The sequence below is a fragment of the Hyperolius riggenbachi genome, chromosome 9 (genome assembly GCF_040937935.1).
Source record: "Hyperolius riggenbachi isolate aHypRig1 chromosome 9, aHypRig1.pri, whole genome shotgun sequence".
In the NCBI taxonomy this organism is placed as follows: domain Eukaryota; kingdom Metazoa; phylum Chordata; class Amphibia; order Anura; family Hyperoliidae; genus Hyperolius; species Hyperolius riggenbachi.
In genome coordinates this window covers 241,310,046-241,331,144 of record NC_090654.1, presented here as the reverse complement: position 1 = coordinate 241,331,144, position 21,099 = coordinate 241,310,046, and the positions used below count along the sequence as shown (strand labels likewise).

Below are 21,099 nucleotides of genomic sequence, written 5' to 3'. Positions count from 1 at the left end.
ATACTTGTGTTTTATGTTGTCTCTTCTCTCAATCATTTCCTCTGCAGGAGAAGTGTTTGACTATTTGGTTGCACATGGGCGAATGAAGGAAAAGGAAGCACGGGCCAAGTTCCGGCAGGTGGGTTGTATGGAAAGATTTCCTTGAAAACATATCTGCTCTTCCCCCTCACACACATTTGTCTGCCGCCTGTCATGCCTGTGCTGACAGTACGGCCTTAATATGACTGAATTAAATTGAAATGTGTATTGTGTATCTGAATAAAAAAAAAATAGTTTATGAATCTTTTTAAGTTTCTGCTGGCATTGCATAGAAGCAATTTTACTTTTTTTTTTACAAATGTACTTTAATTGTTCTTATAGACTTGTTACTGTTCCTAGGAAGCATTTTAACCACTTCACCCCTAAGTGTTTTTTTCCCTTAAAAACCAGAGCAATTTTCACCTTTCAGCACTGCTTCCATTCATTCGCCAATAATGTTATCACTAATTATCACACCTAAATCACCTGTACATTTTTTGTTTTTTTGGGGGTTTTTTTGCCACAAATTACGGTAGGCTTTCTTTGGCTGGTACTTTTTGCTAAGAATTATATGATTTATGAGCATTTTAAAGGTCATAAGAAGAGAAAATTCTGAGAACCTTTTATTATTCAGTAATGGTTTTCAGCCATTATAGTTTTAACATAAAACATGGTGCTGTAGATAAATCACACACATTTTATTTGTCCCGGTTATTACAATGTTTAAATTATGTCCCTACTACAATGTATGGCGATAATATATTAATGGAAATAAAGGTGTACTTTTGGTTTGTTTGGGGTTTTTTTTCATTGTACTATTATCAATAATTTCAAGCCCTTATTTGCAAAAAAATAACAGTAATACGCCCTGTTGGCATAAATGATTAAAAGGCTTAGTGCCTAAGGTAACAATTTGTTTTGCTTTTAAATTCTGTCACTCTGGCTTTTCATTTTTATTTTATGGTATGTCAACTCTAGTCCTCCAAGGCCAAGGTCCTCATGCTTGTTTTGGCATAGCGAACGTTAATTGATGAGACTAAATCAGGAAATGTTTCTTTCATTCTTTCTGTGTCCATCCTAAACACCAGTATGGATATGGCTCTCAAGGGCTGAGGTTCTGTGGTATAGAAGATAAAACACAAAAATGGTTCTTCTATGCATCTGCTTTTTATGCTAAGCTGTCAATTTCTAGTAGATCTTTTACCAATTTCCTGATTGTCAGAATGGTAAGTGTGATATTTAGCTGAGGTGTGAGCGTCCGATGCCCTGCAGACCCACCTCTGTTGCAAACTACAGGATTTTGCTGATTCACTCACACTATATGTTGTGGAGTCATGTTACAGTCCACATCCTCAGTGTTAAGTTTTCCGGGTGTATCTTTTCAGCCTATACAATGCTTTAATGGTGGTCTACCAAAACCCAGGAATTTTTTTTAATACCAGATTATATGGATACAGTATGCATTTAATTTGCATGCAAGCCAAGATTATTTGCATCTTATTGACAATCTTTACTTATCAACCTTAGTTTGTGCCATTAGTTGAGGGGGTTAGGTTAAAGGAATACTGAGGTACAAATAAACTGAGAAAAATTGTATGTATTCTACTTCTAATGCCGTGCATACACTGCATAGATTATGCGCCGGATCGAGCCGCTGGCTCGATGCCGGCGCATCACCGCTCGTGCGCGCGGATCGATCACCGCTCGTCCCCACGGGTGGCTGCTAATCAGCCGCTCGCTTTTCCCCCATTGTTCTTCCCCCCCCCCCCCCCCCCCCACGGTATCGAGCGCAGTATCGATCCAGCGGGGTATCGGACAGGTTGGATCTTATCAATCGAGCCATCAGGCTCGATTGATAAGCCTCCCTCCTGTCTGTGTATGCCCAGCATAAAATGACTTCAAAGGTGGCCACACACACACGTTTAGCAGCAGATAGTTCACCAGATAGATTTCTGATCTATCTGATGTGTTTAGGAACATTTTTTTTACTAGGAACAGATTTCCAATAGATTTCAGTATGAAATCTATTGAAAATCGATCTGATGGCATTAGTTTACCATCAGATTTCTATTAGGTCCAATGCAAAATAAGCCCTCAACAGATCCACCTAGATTTTCCACCATGTCGGATCGATTGAAATCGATCGAAATCCGCTACAAATTGAGCAATCTATTTGCGTTCGATCAATATTGATCGGCCGATAATCGGCTGAGTGTATGGGCCCCTTAAGAGATCCCACAGTTTCATCTTATGTTTAAATATTTTAGTGTTCCATTGTCTTTGCTCAATGACAGTCTTGACGTATGCCAGAGCTAAAATCTATGAACTATTGACCTTTTTTTATCTGTACCCTGCACTCAGAAGTTGTTCTCTTCCAAGAAAATTCCTTTTATTAGTGCGGATTACGATATAGTCTGACTAGGTCCGAATTGAAGAGAAACTGTATCTTGCATATCTGAATGTTAATCCTTTCAGGCTGAGAAAGAAAAGAACGCAACCTGGTTATTTGTCTGCTTAGCACTGTACATTAGGGATGATCAATGAGATGCAAAAATTTGTGAGTTCATGCAGGATTGTGTACATTTTTATGCAGCTTGAAAATGGACCAATCAATTTAAACCCTGGTGGGACCTGATACATACACACTTCTGTCTCATGTCACATGTCTCTTCAGTATTCCTTTAAATGATTTTGGGTAGTCCTGGCATGTTATGGGTTAATAATTGTTTGGTAACTTTCTGTTGCTTAGTGTGTTTGCTTTAGACAAAATAACTGTAGTGGTAGCAGCAGATCACAGTTGTGGTACTTGAAGCTGATCATTGATGTGCTTTACATAACTGCAGTTGTGAATATTGGTAGTCCTATGACCGATATATTTTTTTTTTCTCCTAGATTGTGTCTGCGGTGCAGTACTGTCATCAGAAACACATTGTTCATAGAGACCTTAAGGTAAGAACAGACTGCTATTTATAAGTCATTTATTGAATTTTTCTGCACCACTAACTTGTTTGCTTCATGAACAGAATATCAGGTGGCAGTGCGTGACCTAACTAAAGCTGAAAAGCTGACCACATGCTTGCGCTGTATATGGGACATGTTTGTACATCCATCAGGTGCATGAAGGCAGATTGAGGAAATTGCCAGATTTGATTCTTTTACTGTACTTTTGTGAAAGGCTTTGTTATGTGTGCATTTTTTTTTTGCACTGGCAACCATATTGACGAGAAGTACATTCTTGGTTTAAAAATAAAATAAAATAAAAGATTGTTGCGATGGCAGAAAACCTCAATTGATGGGGTTTTAATGAAAAATGTTTAAGAAAACATAAACATGGCTTGGATTGTCGTTAGATGCCCACAAGAGCTCTTCTGTGGCCTGTCTGTAGTGTCACTCCCCCTCCTCTCAATCCTTCTGCCACGCCTACCCTTTTCATCATTTGGCCCCAACCCCTGAAGCCAGAGCATTGCGCTGTGGTCTTCGGGGTTCACTCTACTCTGGCTACAATCTGCTCAGTCTCTTCCCTCTTCAGCCCAAGTCTCCCAAGAGCTTTTTTCCTCAGCGTCCATGAAGTTGGACAGCACTGTATATGCTCATTAAAGTAAATCTGCTTAAAAGAAACGTATGACACTGGAATATGGAGCTAGCCATAGTTTTCCCTTCCTGGAGAGCTCGCCTGTTCGTATGGCCCGCTCTCTCCTATGTCCTTACGTTTTCATCTCCTAGGCGCCTGTTCTTGGTGTTCTGGTGGCATTATAGTAATTTTGTGCCAGTGCAGCAGTGTCCTCCAGGCAAGGATCCAATCAGAATTTTGTATTTTTATAATTCAGGCTGCAGCTACTGAATGTTATTGGTCGGTATGGATGTCTGAGTCATGTTAACTTTTTATCTTCCTCTCTTACAGGCAGAAAACCTTTTACTGGATGCAGATATGAATATTAAAATAGCGGATTTTGGGTTTAGTAATGAGTTTACTGTTGGAAGCAAACTGGACACTTTTTGCGGGAGCCCGCCATATGCTGCTCCGGAGCTCTTCCAGGGAAAGAAGTACGATGGGCCCGAGGTGGACGTCTGGAGCTTAGGTGTTATTCTCTACACTCTAGTCAGTGGATCCTTACCCTTTGATGGACAAAATTTAAAGGTGTGTCTTAGTGGACGTAAAATGGTATTGTGCCTTTTTGTAACCTGTAAAGTCGTGCATTTTGGACGTAACAAACGGTCTAGCACCATACAAAATGGGCTCCAGATGGGGACATCAAACTTGGAGAACAACTTAGGAGTACTCATCGACAACAAGTTAAATAATCGTATTTAATGCCATGCTGTTGCAGCTTAAGCTAATAACATTTTGGGATGCATTAATAGGGAAATAAAAACTCGGGATTCTAGCATAATATTGTTCGTTTAGCTCTCTAGTAAGGCCACATCTGGAATATGGAATTCACTTCATGGAAACCCAGGAAAGATATTTCAGTTTTAGAGCAGGTGCAGGGACCATCAACAAAATTGATTAGAGGGATGGAAGGTCTCACCTACCAGGAAAGGTTAGATAAACTGGGATTGTTTCGTCTAGAGAAAAGACGCCTTAATTAACATGCATAAATACATCAGAGGGCAATATACACTGCAGTTTCAGTGGGCATGGTGCTACTTGGATCAGTTCAGCTTGCAGGAGGGCAGGTTTGACAGAACCGTAGAACAGAAATTGTATTTATGGAACTCTGTACAGCAGAAAAATGCTTATGTTGCAGCTCCTAATTTTGTATTTCTATATCTGTTATTTAACTGTTGTTGGTCCCAATTCCCTCAAAGTGGCATCCAGAAACTGTACAGCCAAAGCACTGAGTATTCGTGATTTGGTATCACATAAAAGTGTAATCAACTGGCTGCAAATCACTCCAAACCTCAATATAGCCATGTCTTGTAGGACAGGAAAGCCTAGCTTTTTTTTTTTTTTTTGGCATGCTTTGGTTCCTGAAGCAGTTGTACTAGGGGACATTGGCTTCAATTCATCAAAGGGTGTTCGATAACAAAATCCCAGTCCTTAAAATACCGCATTCGGTATTTTACACTTCACTGTGCTAATTCATCAATATTTTACCATGTGTGGTAGAGGTTCGTTAAGTTACCGAACTACTAGGCTTCAATTCATCAAAGGCTGTTGGATAACAGCAGAGTGGTGCAGAGCAGCTTGGAATGTCCCTGTGTTGTTACAAGCTGATAACATTAGAAGGCATCCAGACATCCCTTTAGATGTAAAGGTGTTATGGTTACTGTTATTTATACTGCCTCTGCTGCTCTGAATCTGTCGATCAGTCTTTCTTAACATTTTATTTATTTGCCACAACGTAGATGAACTTCCTGGAGACATTACAAATGCCATGCTTGGTGATTTCACCACCAGCATCTTTGCATTATCAAACAGGGCCTGAAAGGGTTACACCACCGAAGGGAATCTGGGGATATATTTTGTCCCGTTCTCTCTGCTCACTGCCTGGGGGGTCTGAAAGCTTGTGTGGAGAAGCCTGTGACCTATCAGCGGCACTTGCAGGAGAACAGGGGCTGTTTCTATTGGCTGCCTGCTCCTGCTAATCATGAAAACATTCACACAGAAGGCTTTCCAAGCCTGTAAGGACAGGGGAGAGCTTGAGATAAACACCGAATGTGTTAGCGAATGTGGGAACCTTGATGAATTAACATTTGTTGAGCACATGTCGGTAATTTATCTCATTGCTGTGTCATTTCAGCTTCTCATTCGGTAACAGCTTTGATGAATTAACATTTTCTAAAGTGCTCCGTTAAGTCAGCTGTTTTCAGCATTACCGAATGCGGTAATGCTTGATGAATTGAAGCCATTGTAGCTTAGGAAACATGGCCAAATTTTATTTAGGAAACCAGAAAACATCCCATACAGTGGTGTGACCCCACCTGTAGCACATGTGATAAATTTGAATTAACAGTCAAGATTTTAAGACCAGTTGTTTCAAAGATAGTGTGCTTATGTCTGGATGGGATATTTGTGCCAGGAGTATTTCAATAGATGGTCAGACAGTTCTTCGACATTGAGGAATGGCTCTTATGCTGGTATGTAAGGTTGAGGTTTGGGTTCCAGGAGATCCTCTGAGGGTTTAAGATTTTCAGAGTGGCTCCTTTTGCATAATGGCTTGACATGTAGGGGAGATCTGGCAAGTGTCTGAGTACAGGAGTTTCTTGTTCTTCTGACAGGGTTAGCCTATGCTGCAAGTATTCCCTCAAAGGAATCACTGAATAGGCCAGAGATTTGAAAAAAGACATTCAGGGAAAGCTAAACCTGATCTTGTGACGAAGAGAGAACAATGGCAGAGATTTACTGTATTTGTCTTGCTTGCCGTGGGCAACCACTATGTAGGCTTTGAGGGTGGAATTTCTTGTACATACAGGGCAATAAATAAGAAAAGGGCAGAATCCGGAACCCTCTAAGGCCACCCATCTTCTGTTGGAGTTGCTCCTAGCCTCACATCGACCTACAGAACAGGATAGAGAGCCAGAGGATCCTTATATGCAGGGGAGATTGCTTCTTTAACTTCCTCTTCAACAATGGGGACATTTTAAACTTACCCTGCCTGTAATGTTGGTGATGGTTTAAAAAATAATCTCTGGGGCCTTAATTGTATCCTTATTGGTAGAGAAGCAAGCATAGTGCTTGGCGAACAGTAGGATAGCTGTGGGGCAATACAGCAACTGTCCCTGGGAACTTTCTTATTGGATATTCTGGGTTAGCATTTGACTTAGTTTCCTTGCCAGCATAGTGTTAGACTTGAACCTCTATTTCCTTATGCTTTGAGTAATTAACCTTGGAGCAGGGTGGGATCTTTATTCCTTTCTCAGGTTCTGGAGTTGAGAGAATGAGTGTCCCTTCTAGAAGCATGGACCGTCTCAGTGGCCAATCTCTACATTTTTAAGATCTGCCTGTCTTGGTTTTTTGTTTTTGTTTTTTTTGTTTTTTATTCTAGAGTTCATTTTTAATTATCTGCCCCATGATGGCGACTTTGTGTGCTGCCCACTTGATGGCCTGTGTAGTATCACCCGGGACAGGGATGTCGAACTCCAGTCCTTAAGAGCTGATTTCCTCACATTTTTGGCACCACTCAAATTCATTGATGGGACTGAATCAGGTTAAGGGCTGGAACCCACTAGAGCGATTTTATGAGCGTTGAGGGAGCGATTCAAACCACTAGCAATTTCCCTAAACGCTCAGCTAATGTTAATGGATGGGCCAAATTCCACTGGAGCGGTTGTGATTACCAAAATCGCAAACGCAGGACATGCAGAATTAAAACTGTAATCGCTACACAACCACTGGCAAATTGTTGACACTTTTTTTTAAAATCGCTACTGAAAACTCTCATGAAATCTCTTACAAACCGCTCATACAAAACGCTAGTGATTGCGATTAGCGATAGCGTTTTGTGGTGGGTTCCAGGCCGAAGTGTGTTTTCTCAGTCCATCCTTAAAGCAAGCTTGGTATAAGGTCCTTGGTGACTGAAGTTTGACATCCCTGACCTGGGAATTTAAGGTAAAACATTGGGGGATTTCCTGCTGAATTTTCAGCAGTTTGATTATCTGAAAGGAGAGAATCATTCAACCTTCAGCTGCAGTATTTGTTCCAGGCCTTTTTGGTCAGAAGCTCTACCCTGTTGTTTTTCTCACAACCTATCAGAGGACTTTTTTTTTTATTTTTTTTATAGAAAATTGCAACTTGTAGGTGTAGTCCTAAAATTGAATTAGTTTTATCCACGTTGCAGTGAAGTATGACCTGAGAGGGCTGGTGCACACAAATGGCGGTTCTGAACGTTTTTTAAAACTCGGGGGCAAAACCACTTGGCTAATTTTAGTCAAAGGGCTGGTGCATACTAGAGCGGCCTAGGCCCTTGGCTATGTCCTTCAGCTTTTGCTATAAAGAGATACTACTGTATAGAGCTGGTAGTTGGGGCAATCAGTTGGTGCTCTTCTTGACTATTTTCATTGGCCAAAATTCCAAACTGCATACAATTTGCAGCCATAATTAGTAGCACCTTGTAAACTACTATAGCAGTATTTATAATTGGTGTGCAAGTTTGCCAGGATTTAAACACCAGTTCATTATTTTTTTTTTTTTTTTTTTTTTTTTTAAAGCGGACTTTAACTCAGAACTTCCTCTGTGCTCTAAAAGATAAGCAACAGCATAATTAATGAAAAACCTTTCCTTGTTGCAGATTGAGCTCCTACAGGGATGCTGCAGTGTAATTACTTCCTTGTTTACTGGGAGTACAGAAAGGGTTAACCTCCTGTGTTTACATATTGGCTCACAATTCTGCAGACAGTTGACAGCTCGGATTACACTTGCTAATTACTTGCTGAGCAGGGAGAAATAGACAGGCTATTCTCTATAAACACACAGGATGGACACAGCGTGGATTTCTGTGTTCCTTATCTGCTGTGAAAGAGTTCAGGTCTGCTTTAAAGTATTACTCAAATTAATGCAACATGTAGTTGTTCCAATAAGTCTTGCTTACCATAGTCTATCTTCACTGTTTTCTCCCATAGCTAATTTCTTCTTTAGGTTTATTTGCCTGCATGGGAGCTACCGGCTTGCATGTGATGACAGCAGGGAGAAGGAAGAGATGACGGTCAGATGATCCATTTCCAATCACTTTGTGTCCTAGTGCAATTGGGAAGTGGTCATAAATACGAATTAATTCTCCACATTATTACGCAAGTGCTGTTCTGATAATGGGAAAATTGGCACTCATTGCGCTGCTATTGTTTGATAGCTTTTCCAGACAAATGTAGTAATCTGTGTCAGAATTGTATGCATAAAGTATAGCGCTGCCTGAAGAGTAACCGTTTTCCTCTCCACAGTCACCATCCTCTCACTACTTCCTATGTTGAGAACAGAGCGGAGGTGGGCAGGATTAGCCCATGTTCTCATTTAAATACAGAGGAGAGCCCTCACAGCTCCTCCCTAACACCTGCCTGTGCTTAATGGATGGGGAGGAGTTTAAACAGTTTACGGACTGTTTAGTTTAGTCAAGCTGTATCTGATATTGGCAAACCAGAGCCTTCTGTCATACTTTCCCTACCCTTTGGAATGCCTTGCCACACCCAATCAAGACAGCTCCAACCCTGGACGTTTAAATAAAAAACCGGAAAGCTTCCTGTTTAGTCTGGTATTTATGATCACATAACTTTCTCCCCGCAGCACATCACTATGTACTGATCTGAGTCGAGCTTTTGCGCTTTTGGTCCTTTGCGTAAAAATTGTTTTGCAAATGCATGGGAAGTCAGCACTGCAAACCTTACCAATCTGGTAATAAACCAACTATAAAGAGGTCAAATTAAAGGTAGTTTTTTATTACTGAGCCACATTGTTGGCATGCATTTTAAATGTGCTATTGATATGCTCTGGGTGTTAAAAATGGTGCTTGGTTCACTTTAATATGGCAGTTAGTCAAATATCTAGCCCTGAATGACTGAAGTGGAGGCCACAACAGATTGTCACAAAACCATCTTGACTGACTGTTTTGGGTGACAAAAACGTAGGCTCTTTAAAGGCAGCAGTGAGCTCAGAGAAAGTGTTTGAATTGATTAGTAGGACTAGAATTGAGGACTAGAATGCTCAGGATCTGTGGTGGCTATTGTGGGAGGCAAGTGCTCAGATAAGCAGTTATTTAGCAAGTCACAGACTATTACTTGACTGACAAAGTGAATATGACATTAGAGCGGCTGTAAGTTTGGTTAGCCAGTTTGCTGTCGGCTATAACCCAGTTTTCCAAAACCTGGTTTACCTGTATAATTAGTATTTGGATAATGGCTTGCTTGGGAACTTTTTGATTGTACAATACTAAAGTAGGTTAAAATATGCCACACCTAGTGATGACAAACTGTTTGTTTTCATGTATTTATTCACTACACATAAATTCTTTGCCAATTTTAGGATTTTATTAGCTTGTGCTTTTTGAAATCCTCTTCATTTATGCAGCTTTGTTGGGGAAGCTGGCTCTACAGTCCCTGAAATGATTTGAATCCCACTTCCTGAATGTTATAGGTCGTCATAGAACAGCAGCGGGAGAGCATGGTTTGGTTGTAACCTATAGGTCACCTCTGGAAGGTTGGCAGGAAAGTGATCTCTCTGTTTTGAGGAGCTCAATCACTCATTAGATCCAGGGCTGTGGAGTCGGAGCAGTTTTGGGTACCTGGAGTTGGAGTCAGTGGCTTCATAAACTGAAGAGTCGGAGTCAGATGATTTTTATACAGACTCCCCAGCCCCGCTTGGATCTGCTAGTGATGGAACCCCCCCCCTTTTGGTTTTGAATGGTTTATTGATCGCACACACTCTCCACTTAGGGTTAGCAGTAAATATTAGTGGTGCAGGTGGTAGATCAGTGGCTACAGTTTGTACACCATTAAAGTGTACCCGATGTGACCTGATGAAATGTGTATGTACAGCAGATAACGCTGTTTTAATTCAACTTCTGAGAGCAGGGGAAAGGGAAAAAGGTCAATAGGTCAGGTATTTTAATTTAGGGACACTTAATATCCTGCCATTGAGCATAGACTACAAAACATTCAATCTACGTTGTAAATATTTAAATATAAAATAAAACCATGGGATATCTAAAGTCCTTTTTAGGAGTAGAAGGGTAAATAGTTTCTCTCTTTCTTTTTTTTTTGTCTGTTTTTTCTTCAGCTCTGGTTCACTTTAGGGAATACAAAGCTAAAAGAGCAGCAATTTGCAGCAGTATAAATGCATCGAACATTGCAAATTTTATGTGGATTGGGGGGGAATCCTCAATTTCATGCTAAAATCTGTGCCTTGTAGTGAGGATCAAACCCTCTGAGAATAAGATCAGAGAGGTATTGATTGTTTCTCGACATTAGGTGGCAATATGTGTGTTTTAAAGCCACTTTTAAAGCACTGTCTGCATGTGTATGTGACCTATTAGACAATGGCTATTGTTTCTAGATCAGAATATTCCGACACCTAAGCAAGTTAGCCTCATCCCCTCTCCAAAAAGAAAAAGCGCATTGGGTGGGGAATTTTATTTTTTTACTTTTTGCCTTAGTTGATCATATAAGTAGTGGTAATTATTCTGGGGCATTCTGTCCCCCAAGTAGTCTACTGTTATGTTACAGGGAGGCAAAATTTTAGGTATTCGGAATGTGTAAAAAAATGTTTGAACTGGATACAGACTAGAAATAGTTTATCCATGACAATTTTGAAAGTAGAGTTGGAATTTTTAAGTGTATATTTTCTCATCTTAGAAACCGTTTTCTTCCTAGGAATTAAGGGAAAGAGTACTACGGGGGAAATACCGAATTCCCTTCTACATGTCAACAGACTGTGAAAACCTTCTCAAGCGGTTTCTGGTGCTAAACCCAACCAAAAGAGGCACTCTAGAGGTATGTGATCCAAGCCTTCCACAGCAATGAAGTTCTACAGTTATGTCAAGGAACAGCATTGTCCTAGGACCTAGGACAAACAAAACATTTATATTGTGCTTTTCTCCTGGCGTACTTATAAACGCCAGAGCTGCAACCACTAGGACGCCCTCTATAGGCAGTAGCAGTGTTAGGAAGTCTTGCCCTAGGTCTACTGAATAGGTGCTGGCTTACTGAACAGGAGGAGCTGAGATTCGAACCCTGGTCCTCTGTGTCAGAGGCAGAGCCCTTAACCAGTACACCATCCAGCCAGAACTAGTAGTTCTGTTATAGTGCAGAACCACCATAGCATCTTTCAACAATGGTTGAAAGGACTTTTATGTCATCAACTGAACTTTTGCTTAAAAGCCAAACATTGGAAACGTTTGTTTTGAGATGTGTGCTCCCGTTAATGATATATTCTCCTCCTTATTCCTTGTACCTCATGAACTTCTATTGGTTCGGTTTGAACCTTTTTGGTCCCAAGGTTAGGAGATGAGTCACAAAAGCTTCAGGTGGTTCCTAGTTTTTCCTCACTCTCTGTGTTGGAGAGATTGACCTACTTCCATGGACAAGGAGTGAATACATTTGTCCCAGATGGGAACAAAGACCGTAATAAAATCCTAAACAAGTTTTAGTCCAAATGTTACAGCATCCAAAACCTAATCCAAAACTTGTTCCATAAATTCAAACTTGTGTGAGGAAAAAGTGTCACTTTAAACAGTCTCGCGGCTCTCCAAACATGTTCCCAAGAAAAGCAACAGTTTTGGCATGAAGTCAAGTCAGTCATTTCTTTCTTCAACCCATTTGTCACAAGATTGGATCTTGGCTTTAAAGACCACAGGAATTTTCTTCATTTGCTTAGTTTTCATCTAAAATAACTTGTCTGCATGTTAAACAAAAAAATCCCCAGCCAAAACTTTTTGTGGAGCAGTAAGGGGATCCCCAAACTTGCAAAAAAAAAAAAATCATTTTAGATGAAGCCAGAAATGAAATTAAATGGAGGCTGCACAGCTGTCCCCATAAATGGCGCTCATAAGATGTGTGTGCCTCTCAACTGCTATACATCCCTTGGTGAAGACGAGGCCTATCCACCGGCCCAGCATATGACCGGTATGGGCTTGCAGGGAAAGCACTAGCAAGCGGTGCCAAGGGGGTGGTTACTGGGGAGTGACAACACAGGCAGGAAGCAACACAAGCAGGAAGCAACTGTTGGTAGCCAGTGGCTGCAGTTTGATCTTCTATCCGCCGTTCCACTTGTGTTGTCACCCTGGGGCACCCGCTTTCATGCACCCCCATAGCTACGCCATTGTCTTGATGTCCCCTTAGTGGGAGAAGGAATAATTCATAAGTCAGGCCTGGCCTGTTCTCCCACATGCGCATACACACAGCATGTTGCATACCCAGAGCACATTGAAGTACCCAGGGAAAGGGGGGTAGGGCAGAAAAGAGATGGATCATAGCTTGAGAGCATCCTCCCGGTCCAAAATAAACACACAAAATGGGTTCATTTTCACCTTAACCTATCAGCACTCTGCAGTTGTGCTGTGGAAGTTATCATACAGCACTGACATTTTCACACAGATGTTTTTTTTTGTGTGCTGGGGATTCGTGGAATTAAGATTTTAGAGAATTATAACCGCTGTGCTTAAAGGACAGGTCCGAGGAGAAAAAAAATCTACTTACCTGAGACTTCCTCCAGCTCCTGGCAGCCTATCTGTCCCTCGCTGCAACTCCAGTGTCCCGGGGTCTCCTCTGTTGCAGATGCCGACCTCTCCTGTGTCGATCACTGGGCCTGGAGCATTTTGCGCAGATGCTGCCGACCAACAGTGGGGGCCCTGGGCGCCGGAGCTGCGGCGAGGGACAGATAGGCTGCCATGGGCTGGAGGAAGACCCAGGTAAGTAGATCTTGTGTTTTTTGTTTTGTTTTTTTGCTCCTCGGATGTGTCCTTTAAAGATGGCCCAAAAAATGTACTCAAAAGTTCCACCTTGCCTAAAAATGGCAGACTTCATGTTCCCCTCACCACAGGTTACCTTTGTTAGCCTCTTGGTCTAGCAGTGACCTCTGCCATCTGCTGCTCTAGACCTTACTCTGTGGGTTTCTCCCCAGAATGGGCTTATGCAACCAAAACATGACCCGGTTAATGAGCGGCATGTACTAATACAAATGCAGGTACTTTAGTGCTTTAGCCTTTTCTGCGCTTTGAAGATCTTATGCCTAAATGATTTTCTCCTCTTGCTAATTTGTATCCTGCCTGCGTTAGCGGAGAGGTGTTGTGTGATTTAATGAGCGCAGGCTTGTTACAGCAGATGTGATATCTCGCTGGCTCATTAACCTGTGCTGTGCTTTGATGGACTCTCATTGGTTTTCTCCCCTGCTCTCATGATGCTCGTTCTGTTTCCATTTAAGCAAATAATGAAGGACAGATGGATCAATGCAGGGCACGAAGAGGACGAGCTGAAACCATTTGTTGAACCAGAGCTTGATATTGCAGACCAGAAGCGAATAGGTAATCAATTGCTGTGCCTGTTGCATACACAGGAGTTTTGCTGTGAGGGGAAACAGCTGAATGTGGCAGTGCTGTGTGAGAGGATGAATGTGTCCTGCATGAAGGCCTAAATCAGCCAGTAACTCTTGCTTCAGCCCCTGGGGAGGTCTGGACAAGTTTGGAAAGCTGGGGTCCTTTTCTTGTAAATCAAAATCTTATGGTATCGCATGAAGAAAACTGAGGCGCCAAGAGTAAAAAGTAGCTAAAACATTTAAAAATTTCTGAGAAAACGTTTCGGCACTTACCTTTAAGAAGACACAAAAACTGTGCAATTCAGCATCACAGAAATGTATTGATCTACCCTAAAGAGTAGATCAATACATTTCTGTGATGTTGAATTGCACAGTTTTTGTGGCTTCTTAAAGGAGGGAAGTCCACCAATGCATTTTCAGCAATTTTTAAACATTTTTAGCTACTTTTTACTCTGGTGCCTTTTTTCCTCATGGTATACCAGAGTCCACCCTTGGTGGAAGGGCGTTGCCCCTTTTTCTTCTGATCTGCGGAGAGCGACTTCTTAATCCAGAGTGAGGAGAGGTCTAGTTTCCACACCTGCATCTACAGTGGTTGCCTATTGGTAACCCCGGTTTGTGAGAATAACTTGCTTACCTTACACTACCCATCTTGATACCAGTACTTGATACACTATAGTGGGCTCTCGGTGTCTCCCCTCCTTTTGTAAATTCTTATTATGGACTCTTGAAGGGAATACAGAGTTTTATTGTGTTTAGCATAAAAAAAAATCTGAAACAAATGAAACATTACAGGTGTTCTCTTTTTTTTTTTTTTTTTTTTTAGCCTTTTGTATTTGAGCTATGTGCAGTGGCCATTGCGTCCCCTGTAACCGGAATGTAAGAGGAAAGTGGCGCTGCACACTACTTGCACATTGCGTCACATACAGTGAAGCAAACAGTCAATGTAAAGTATGCTTAAAGGGGCACTATGGCTAAATTCTTCTATTTTAGTCACTTTAAAGAGAACCCGAGGTGTGTTTAAAGAATGTTATCTGCATACAGAGGCTGGATCTGCCTATACAGCCCAGCCTCTGTTGCTATCCCAAACCCCACTAAGGTCCCCCTGCACTCTGCAATCCCTCATAAATCACAGCCTTGCTGTGAGGCTATGTTTACATCTGTAGTGTCAGTCTCAGCTGCTCCCCCGCCTCCTGCATAGCTCCGGTCCCTGCCCCCGTCCCTTCCCTCCAATCAGCAGGGAGGGAAGGGATGCAGGCGGGGACTGGAGTTCTGCAGGAGGCGGGGAGAGCAGCAGACTGACACTATAGAGATAAACAAAGCCAGCTTTGACAAGCTGTTTGTCAGCAGCGTGGCTGTGATTTATGAGGGATTGCAGAGTGCAGGGGGACCTTAGGGAGGTTTGGGATAGCAACAGAGGCTGGGCTGTATAGGCAGATCCAGCCTCTGTATGCAGATAATATTCTTCAAACCCACCTCGGGTTCTCTTTAACATAAATATTTGTTTTTGGAGCAATGTTATTGACATTTAATGTGGCTGATTGGGTTTTTTTTTTTTTTTACACTGGCAATATCCATTTATTGCTAATGAGTCACGTCAGAAGATTTACCTTACTGACTCCAAAACAGCATAATCCATTTCGTTGTAGGAGGCATCTGACGTTTGTATGTGTTGCCGTTTGCTTCCCCCCCCCCCCCCCCCCCCCGGTCCGCTCAGTGAGGATTATTTCAACTACTGCACATTTTGTGCAGTTACTGAGATCTGTGCAGCCGCAACAGATAGGTGTCCGTCGCTGTGCCAGCTTCAAATAAGGGGTCCTCAGCGTGAAAGTATAGAGCCGTAAGGCGCCGTTCAGCGCTGTACGGCGGCTGCACAGAGCTCAGTAACTGCACAAAGTGTGCAGTTACAGTTGGAATAATCCTCACTGAGCGGACCAGAGGGGGGTAAAGAAACGGCAAAACAAACAAACGTCAGATGCCTCCTACAACGAAATGGATTATGCTGAAGTGGCGTCAGTAAGGTAAATCTTCTGACGTGACTCATTTGCAATAAATAGATATTGCCAGTGTAAAAAAAAAAAAAAAAACAATCAGCCACATTAAATGTCAATAACATTGCTCCAAAAACAAATAGTTATGTTAAAGTGACTAAAATAGAAGAATTTAACCTTAGTGCCCCTTTCACTGTAACCTTTAACTCATGCGTTCAGCAGTAACACTGTATGCAGTGCATTATGATGCCGCACGCTGCTATACCGCTACGCACCTGGCGCACTGTGGCAAGCCACATTACAAAGCCGCCATTATGCCGCACCATGGTAAACGTAGACGCCTGAATTGAGAGAACGTGAAGGCTGCCAAATTTTCCTTTTAAACAATACCAGTTGCCTGGCAGTGCTGCTGATCTTTCTGGACAGTAGTGTCTGAATCGCACACCTGAAACAAGCATGCAACTAATCCAGTCAGAAACCTCTGATCTGCTTCCATATTCAGGGTCTATGGCTTTTATAATAAGTGATATTTTCACATTGTATCAATAAAATTCCTTGTAAGCCATCAGCAGAAAGGATTTTTGGTACCATTTTCAATTGCAGAGCGCTGAAAAGAAAATCCTCCCCATTCCTCTCACTTCAGGTGTCCTTTTAAAGGATCACGATCGCGAAAGAGTCGGCAGTTAGTCTGACAGAACCGACAGGTTTTGGGCCAGTCCATCTCCTCATGAGGGATTCTCGGGGTCATCTTTGTTTTCAACAGCATTTCATGAACAGCGGTTGCAAAGTCTGAGAAAATAGTGTGCAAGTGATTAGGGAGGCTGGCGGGTATTTTACGGTTTTGGCAGTTACACTGCTGTTAAGGAAATGCTGTTGAAAATCCCCTATGAAGAAATGGACTGGCCCAAAACCTGTCGGTTCTGTCAGATTTTAACTGCCTACTTTTTTTTTTGCAATAGTGATCCTTTAAAGAAGAACTCCAGTGAAAATAATGTGATAAAAGTGCTTCATTTTTACAATAATTATGTATAAATTATTTAGTCAGTGTTTGCCCATTGTAAAATCTTTTGAATCCCTCATTTACATTCTGACATGTATTACATGGTGACATTTTACTGTTGGCAGGTGATGTAGCTGCTGCATGCTTTTTTTGGCAGTTGGGAACAGCTGTAAACAGCTATTTCCCACAATGCAGCAATGTTCACAGACAGGAAACTGCCAGGAGTGCCTACTCAAGAGTTTCTTGTGGGAGGGGTTTCACCACAATATCAGTCATACAGCGCCCCCTGATGGTCTGTTTGTGAAAAGGAATAGATTTCTCATGTAAAAGGGGGTATCGGCTACTGATTGGGATAAAGTTCAATTCTTGGTCGTGGTTTCTCTTTAAGGTGTAACTAAAGGGTGGAAAAATGCCTATAGACTTAACTCGGTAGTGGGAATCTACCCCCCCCCCCCCTTTCCTATATGATGATGGATTTGTCTTGTTTGGAGTTTAATTCTGAACCAAAGAAAAATCCCCATAAGGACCGCACCACACAAGTAAATAATAAACAATAGAGCTTTATTAATGTATTATGTTTACACAAAAATGAAATAAAAACAATTAAAACCAAGTAGTCCAGGAATCACACGTGTCCAATACAAGTATCAAATAATACAGCCCAACCTATCCTCTACTCAAAAATATTGCATATAGTAAGATATGAGGCGGGTAAAGTGACTCATGCTAGCAGCAAATCAATGACAATATATAACAAACACGTGCAAAAATTGTGCCGTAAAGTGCATCAGATGAAGAGGTAGTGTAAAACAAAATAAAGTGCACCAATAAGGAAGTACCGCAAGGAAAGGGGTAAAATAGCATGAAAACAGTGGTCCAAGCCTGCATGCAGAGCAGAACTCGCCACATAACAGCCAGAGAGGAGGAGAGGCAGTGTGAACCTGGACTCTGCCTTCGCGATTCGCCACTCGGCTGGGCCTTCAACCGGGCATAATCAAAGCCGGCGCGTCCCTGACTTAAATAGGAAGTGTGTCACAAGAAGGGGAGCGGTCAGTCAGGAAGTGTACGTGTTTTGGAGTTTATTCTCTGCTGAGTGCAAATCAAGCCCCTTGTTTGTAAACTTCTTTTGGGCAGACTTGTTTAAAATGAGGTTTAAAATGCTGAATGAATTTTTTTTTCCTCACAGATATCATGATAGGAATGGGATATTCAAAGGAAGAAATCCAGGAATCCCTCAGTAAGATGAAATACGACGAGATAACGGCTACTTACCTGTTACTAGGAAGGAAATCTTCTGAGGTAGGCGGAATGGTGTAAAGTGCTCACAATGTATTTGTACTGTGTGGCAGCGGTTTTGGATGCACAGCAGGTTAGAAATAGAAGCATAACTTGCATTCCTCCAGCTGCTCTTCTACAGGCCGGCTAAAGTGTACCAGAGACAAATGCAGCTAAAGATTGATACTTGGGGTTTCTTTCAGCCCCCTGTACAGTTGTGCTTTTAAGTTTACATACCCTGACGGAAATGTATGATTTATTAAGCATTCATAGAGCATGAATGACATAAAAACTTATTTTCACTTTTCTTTTCCAAACTTTTTTTTTTAAAGTGTACCTGTAGTGAGAAAAGTGCCTGTGGGGGGAGGGGGTGGGTTACTTACCTTGGGAGGAGGAAGCCTCTGGATCCTAAAAGTAATTAGGTTAGAGGGGATTCAGTTCTGGAACTCCCGAAGATTCGCTGGTCGGGAGCCTTGCGCAAGGACAGTGGCGGGTTTCCAATAGGCTCCGGGAATAGCAAAGCTCGATTCGGTCTGCTGTACTGCACAGGCACGAAAGACTTCAAGGTGTCATTGATGTTAAATTTACAATACACGATATTAAAGGGACCCTGAGCAGTGGGTTAAATTTAAAATTGTTACTCACCTGGGGCTTCCTCCAGCCCCACCGTAGGCTGCGAGGTCACCCGGTGTCCTTCTGGGTCCCTCTGGCGGCTCAGTTACCGGCGACACTTCGGCTGAGTTTTGGGCCAAGGCTTCCTGATCCGTGACACTCCTCATCATGGCGGTCGGCGTGGCAGCCCTACGCATACGCGGTTCATAGTTACAAAGCCGCACATGCGCAGGACTGTCACGCCGGCTGGCATGATGACGAGGGGCGTCACGGATCAGGAAGCCTTGGCCCGACACTCAGCGGGAGAGTCGGCGGTAACGGAGCCGCCAGAGGGATCCAGAACGGAGCCAGGAGGATGCCGGGGGACCTTGCAGCCTACAGTGGGCTGGAGGAAGCCCCAGGTGAGTACCAATTTTAAATTTAACCCACTGCTCAGGATCCCTTTAAGAACTATAAACTTTTGATCAGCAGCATTTGGGTAGCTTATATAGTGGTAATGATTTAAAATGGGTAAACATAGTTGTTTGACAATAAATGGCTTCATCTAACCACGATTGAAAGAAAAATTTGTGTTATCATTCATATCCTATGCAAAATAAGTAGAAAGTCAAATTATGCAAGGGTGTGTAAACATAGGAGTACAACTGTGGTTCCTTGGCTCCCTCGCCAGCCTCCCGGTTCCCTCGGTGTTGCCACTGTCAGCCCAGTAAAGTCTGCATCTTAGCTGAGTCCCGGGCCACTGTGCATGAGTAGTCCCGGTTCCATGCACCTCCGATTGTGCTCCTGTGGCTAGGAGCATTCTGCGCATACACAGTATGTAAAGTCTGTAACTGTGCGGGGGGGGGGGGGCCTTGTTGAACTCCTGAAAGCATCCAGATATACTTCCCAAAGTGTCTGCATATGATTTCTAAATAGCTATTGTTTTTTAGTGCAGCCCTCTTCACTTTGAAGTAGTTTGGTATATTTGCAGCATTTGCTTGGCATAGATAGGCACTTGCCTGGCAATTATATTGGCACTGGTGGGATTTTTATCTTTGTTGAAGTTAATGAAAAATGCCTGTCTGCACCAATATACTGCGTGCAACAGCAATCTTAATAGCCAGCCAGCATCAAGCTTGTAGTGTTAACTGGCCTTTACTGACAACAATGGTGTTTACAATGTTCTAGCATTTGTTAGAGCTGTAAAGCTCCAATAAATGCCAGGAATAATTTGCATTATAATCTAGCACTGAAGCACATGCTGTGAAATAACTGCAGCTGAATGAAATCTACACACACTCGGGGATTGTTGAGATAATGTTGCGACTTTGCTACGGCTGGCTTGCGTGTGTGTATGTATGACAAAGCACTTCTAGTGTGACTTGCTGAGTTTTAGAATTGGCTCTGGTGATTAGAGAAGCTAAATGCTACTGACAAGTTTGCAGCTTGCCTGGACGTAGTTGCTGTGACCACCCTGCAGTGCATTCATTATGGGCAACATGAGTACGCTTACAGATTTCATATTTTTGTATACAATCCTGCATGTATAAAAATGGGTCAAACCAGCCCTTTTTTTAACACGTTTTTTCAAAACTTAATCAGCCAATTTAGAGGCGTGCAAATGCTCCAGGCCAATCTATTTTAGCACCTTTCTTATTTGTTACATTTCCTAGCAACTAATTAGTACTGCTGCAATGTGTATTATGGCCACTTGTCACTAGGGGGCAGTGTGAGACTATAATAAAGGATTTCTGCTTTCAGATTCTGTATTTTCTGTGAGCAGGCAGAGATCAAAGCATTCCAAGATAATTACAGCACAGCAAGTTCTGCCAACTGAGGTCAAAAGCAATGCACTTATTTCAAACGAGATTGAAGCTGCTAATGGATTAAAGAGAAACTATAGGGAAAATAACATAATAAAATTGCTTAATTTTTTACAATATTTATAAATTAGTCAGTGTTTGCCCATTGTAAAAGCCTTACTCGCTATGATTTACATTATATCACTGTTGTCGACGTCTTTAGTGCTGGCATGTGCAGTGCTGAGGAATGGTTGGGTGTTTTGTGCTGAATAGAAAGAACTCCTGGTCTCCCAGAGTGCACTAAGCTATTAAGCCTGGGCTTGACCTCACTGGTAGGACGGGGCTACATACTCCTATACAGCAATATATAGCTACAAAAAGTTATGCTGAAACCAAGAAAATTACCATGAAGTTGGGTATCCTGACTAATGTACTGCATTCTGCTGCATGTGTCAGTGCCTTGTTAAG

At 42.2% G+C, this 21,099-nt stretch overlaps 1 protein-coding gene across 10 annotated transcripts in view; it reads left to right on the top strand.

The window, feature by feature from the left end:
• The window catches only part of MARK3 (microtubule affinity regulating kinase 3), a 158,052-nt gene that overhangs the window by 72,105 nt on the left and 64,848 nt on the right, over window positions 1–21,099 (top strand). For all 10 annotated transcript variants that reach the window (XM_068254216.1, XM_068254215.1, XM_068254218.1 and 7 more), the window contains exons 6-11: window positions 48–118; window positions 2,911–2,967; window positions 3,920–4,156; window positions 11,317–11,436; window positions 13,865–13,964; window positions 18,150–18,262. In XM_068254216.1, the coding sequence (XP_068110317.1) occupies window positions 48–118; window positions 2,911–2,967; window positions 3,920–4,156; window positions 11,317–11,436; window positions 13,865–13,964; window positions 18,150–18,262 (698 nt within the window). The remainder of the gene's footprint in view (window positions 1–47; window positions 119–2,910; window positions 2,968–3,919; window positions 4,157–11,316; window positions 11,437–13,864; window positions 13,965–18,149; window positions 18,263–21,099) is intronic.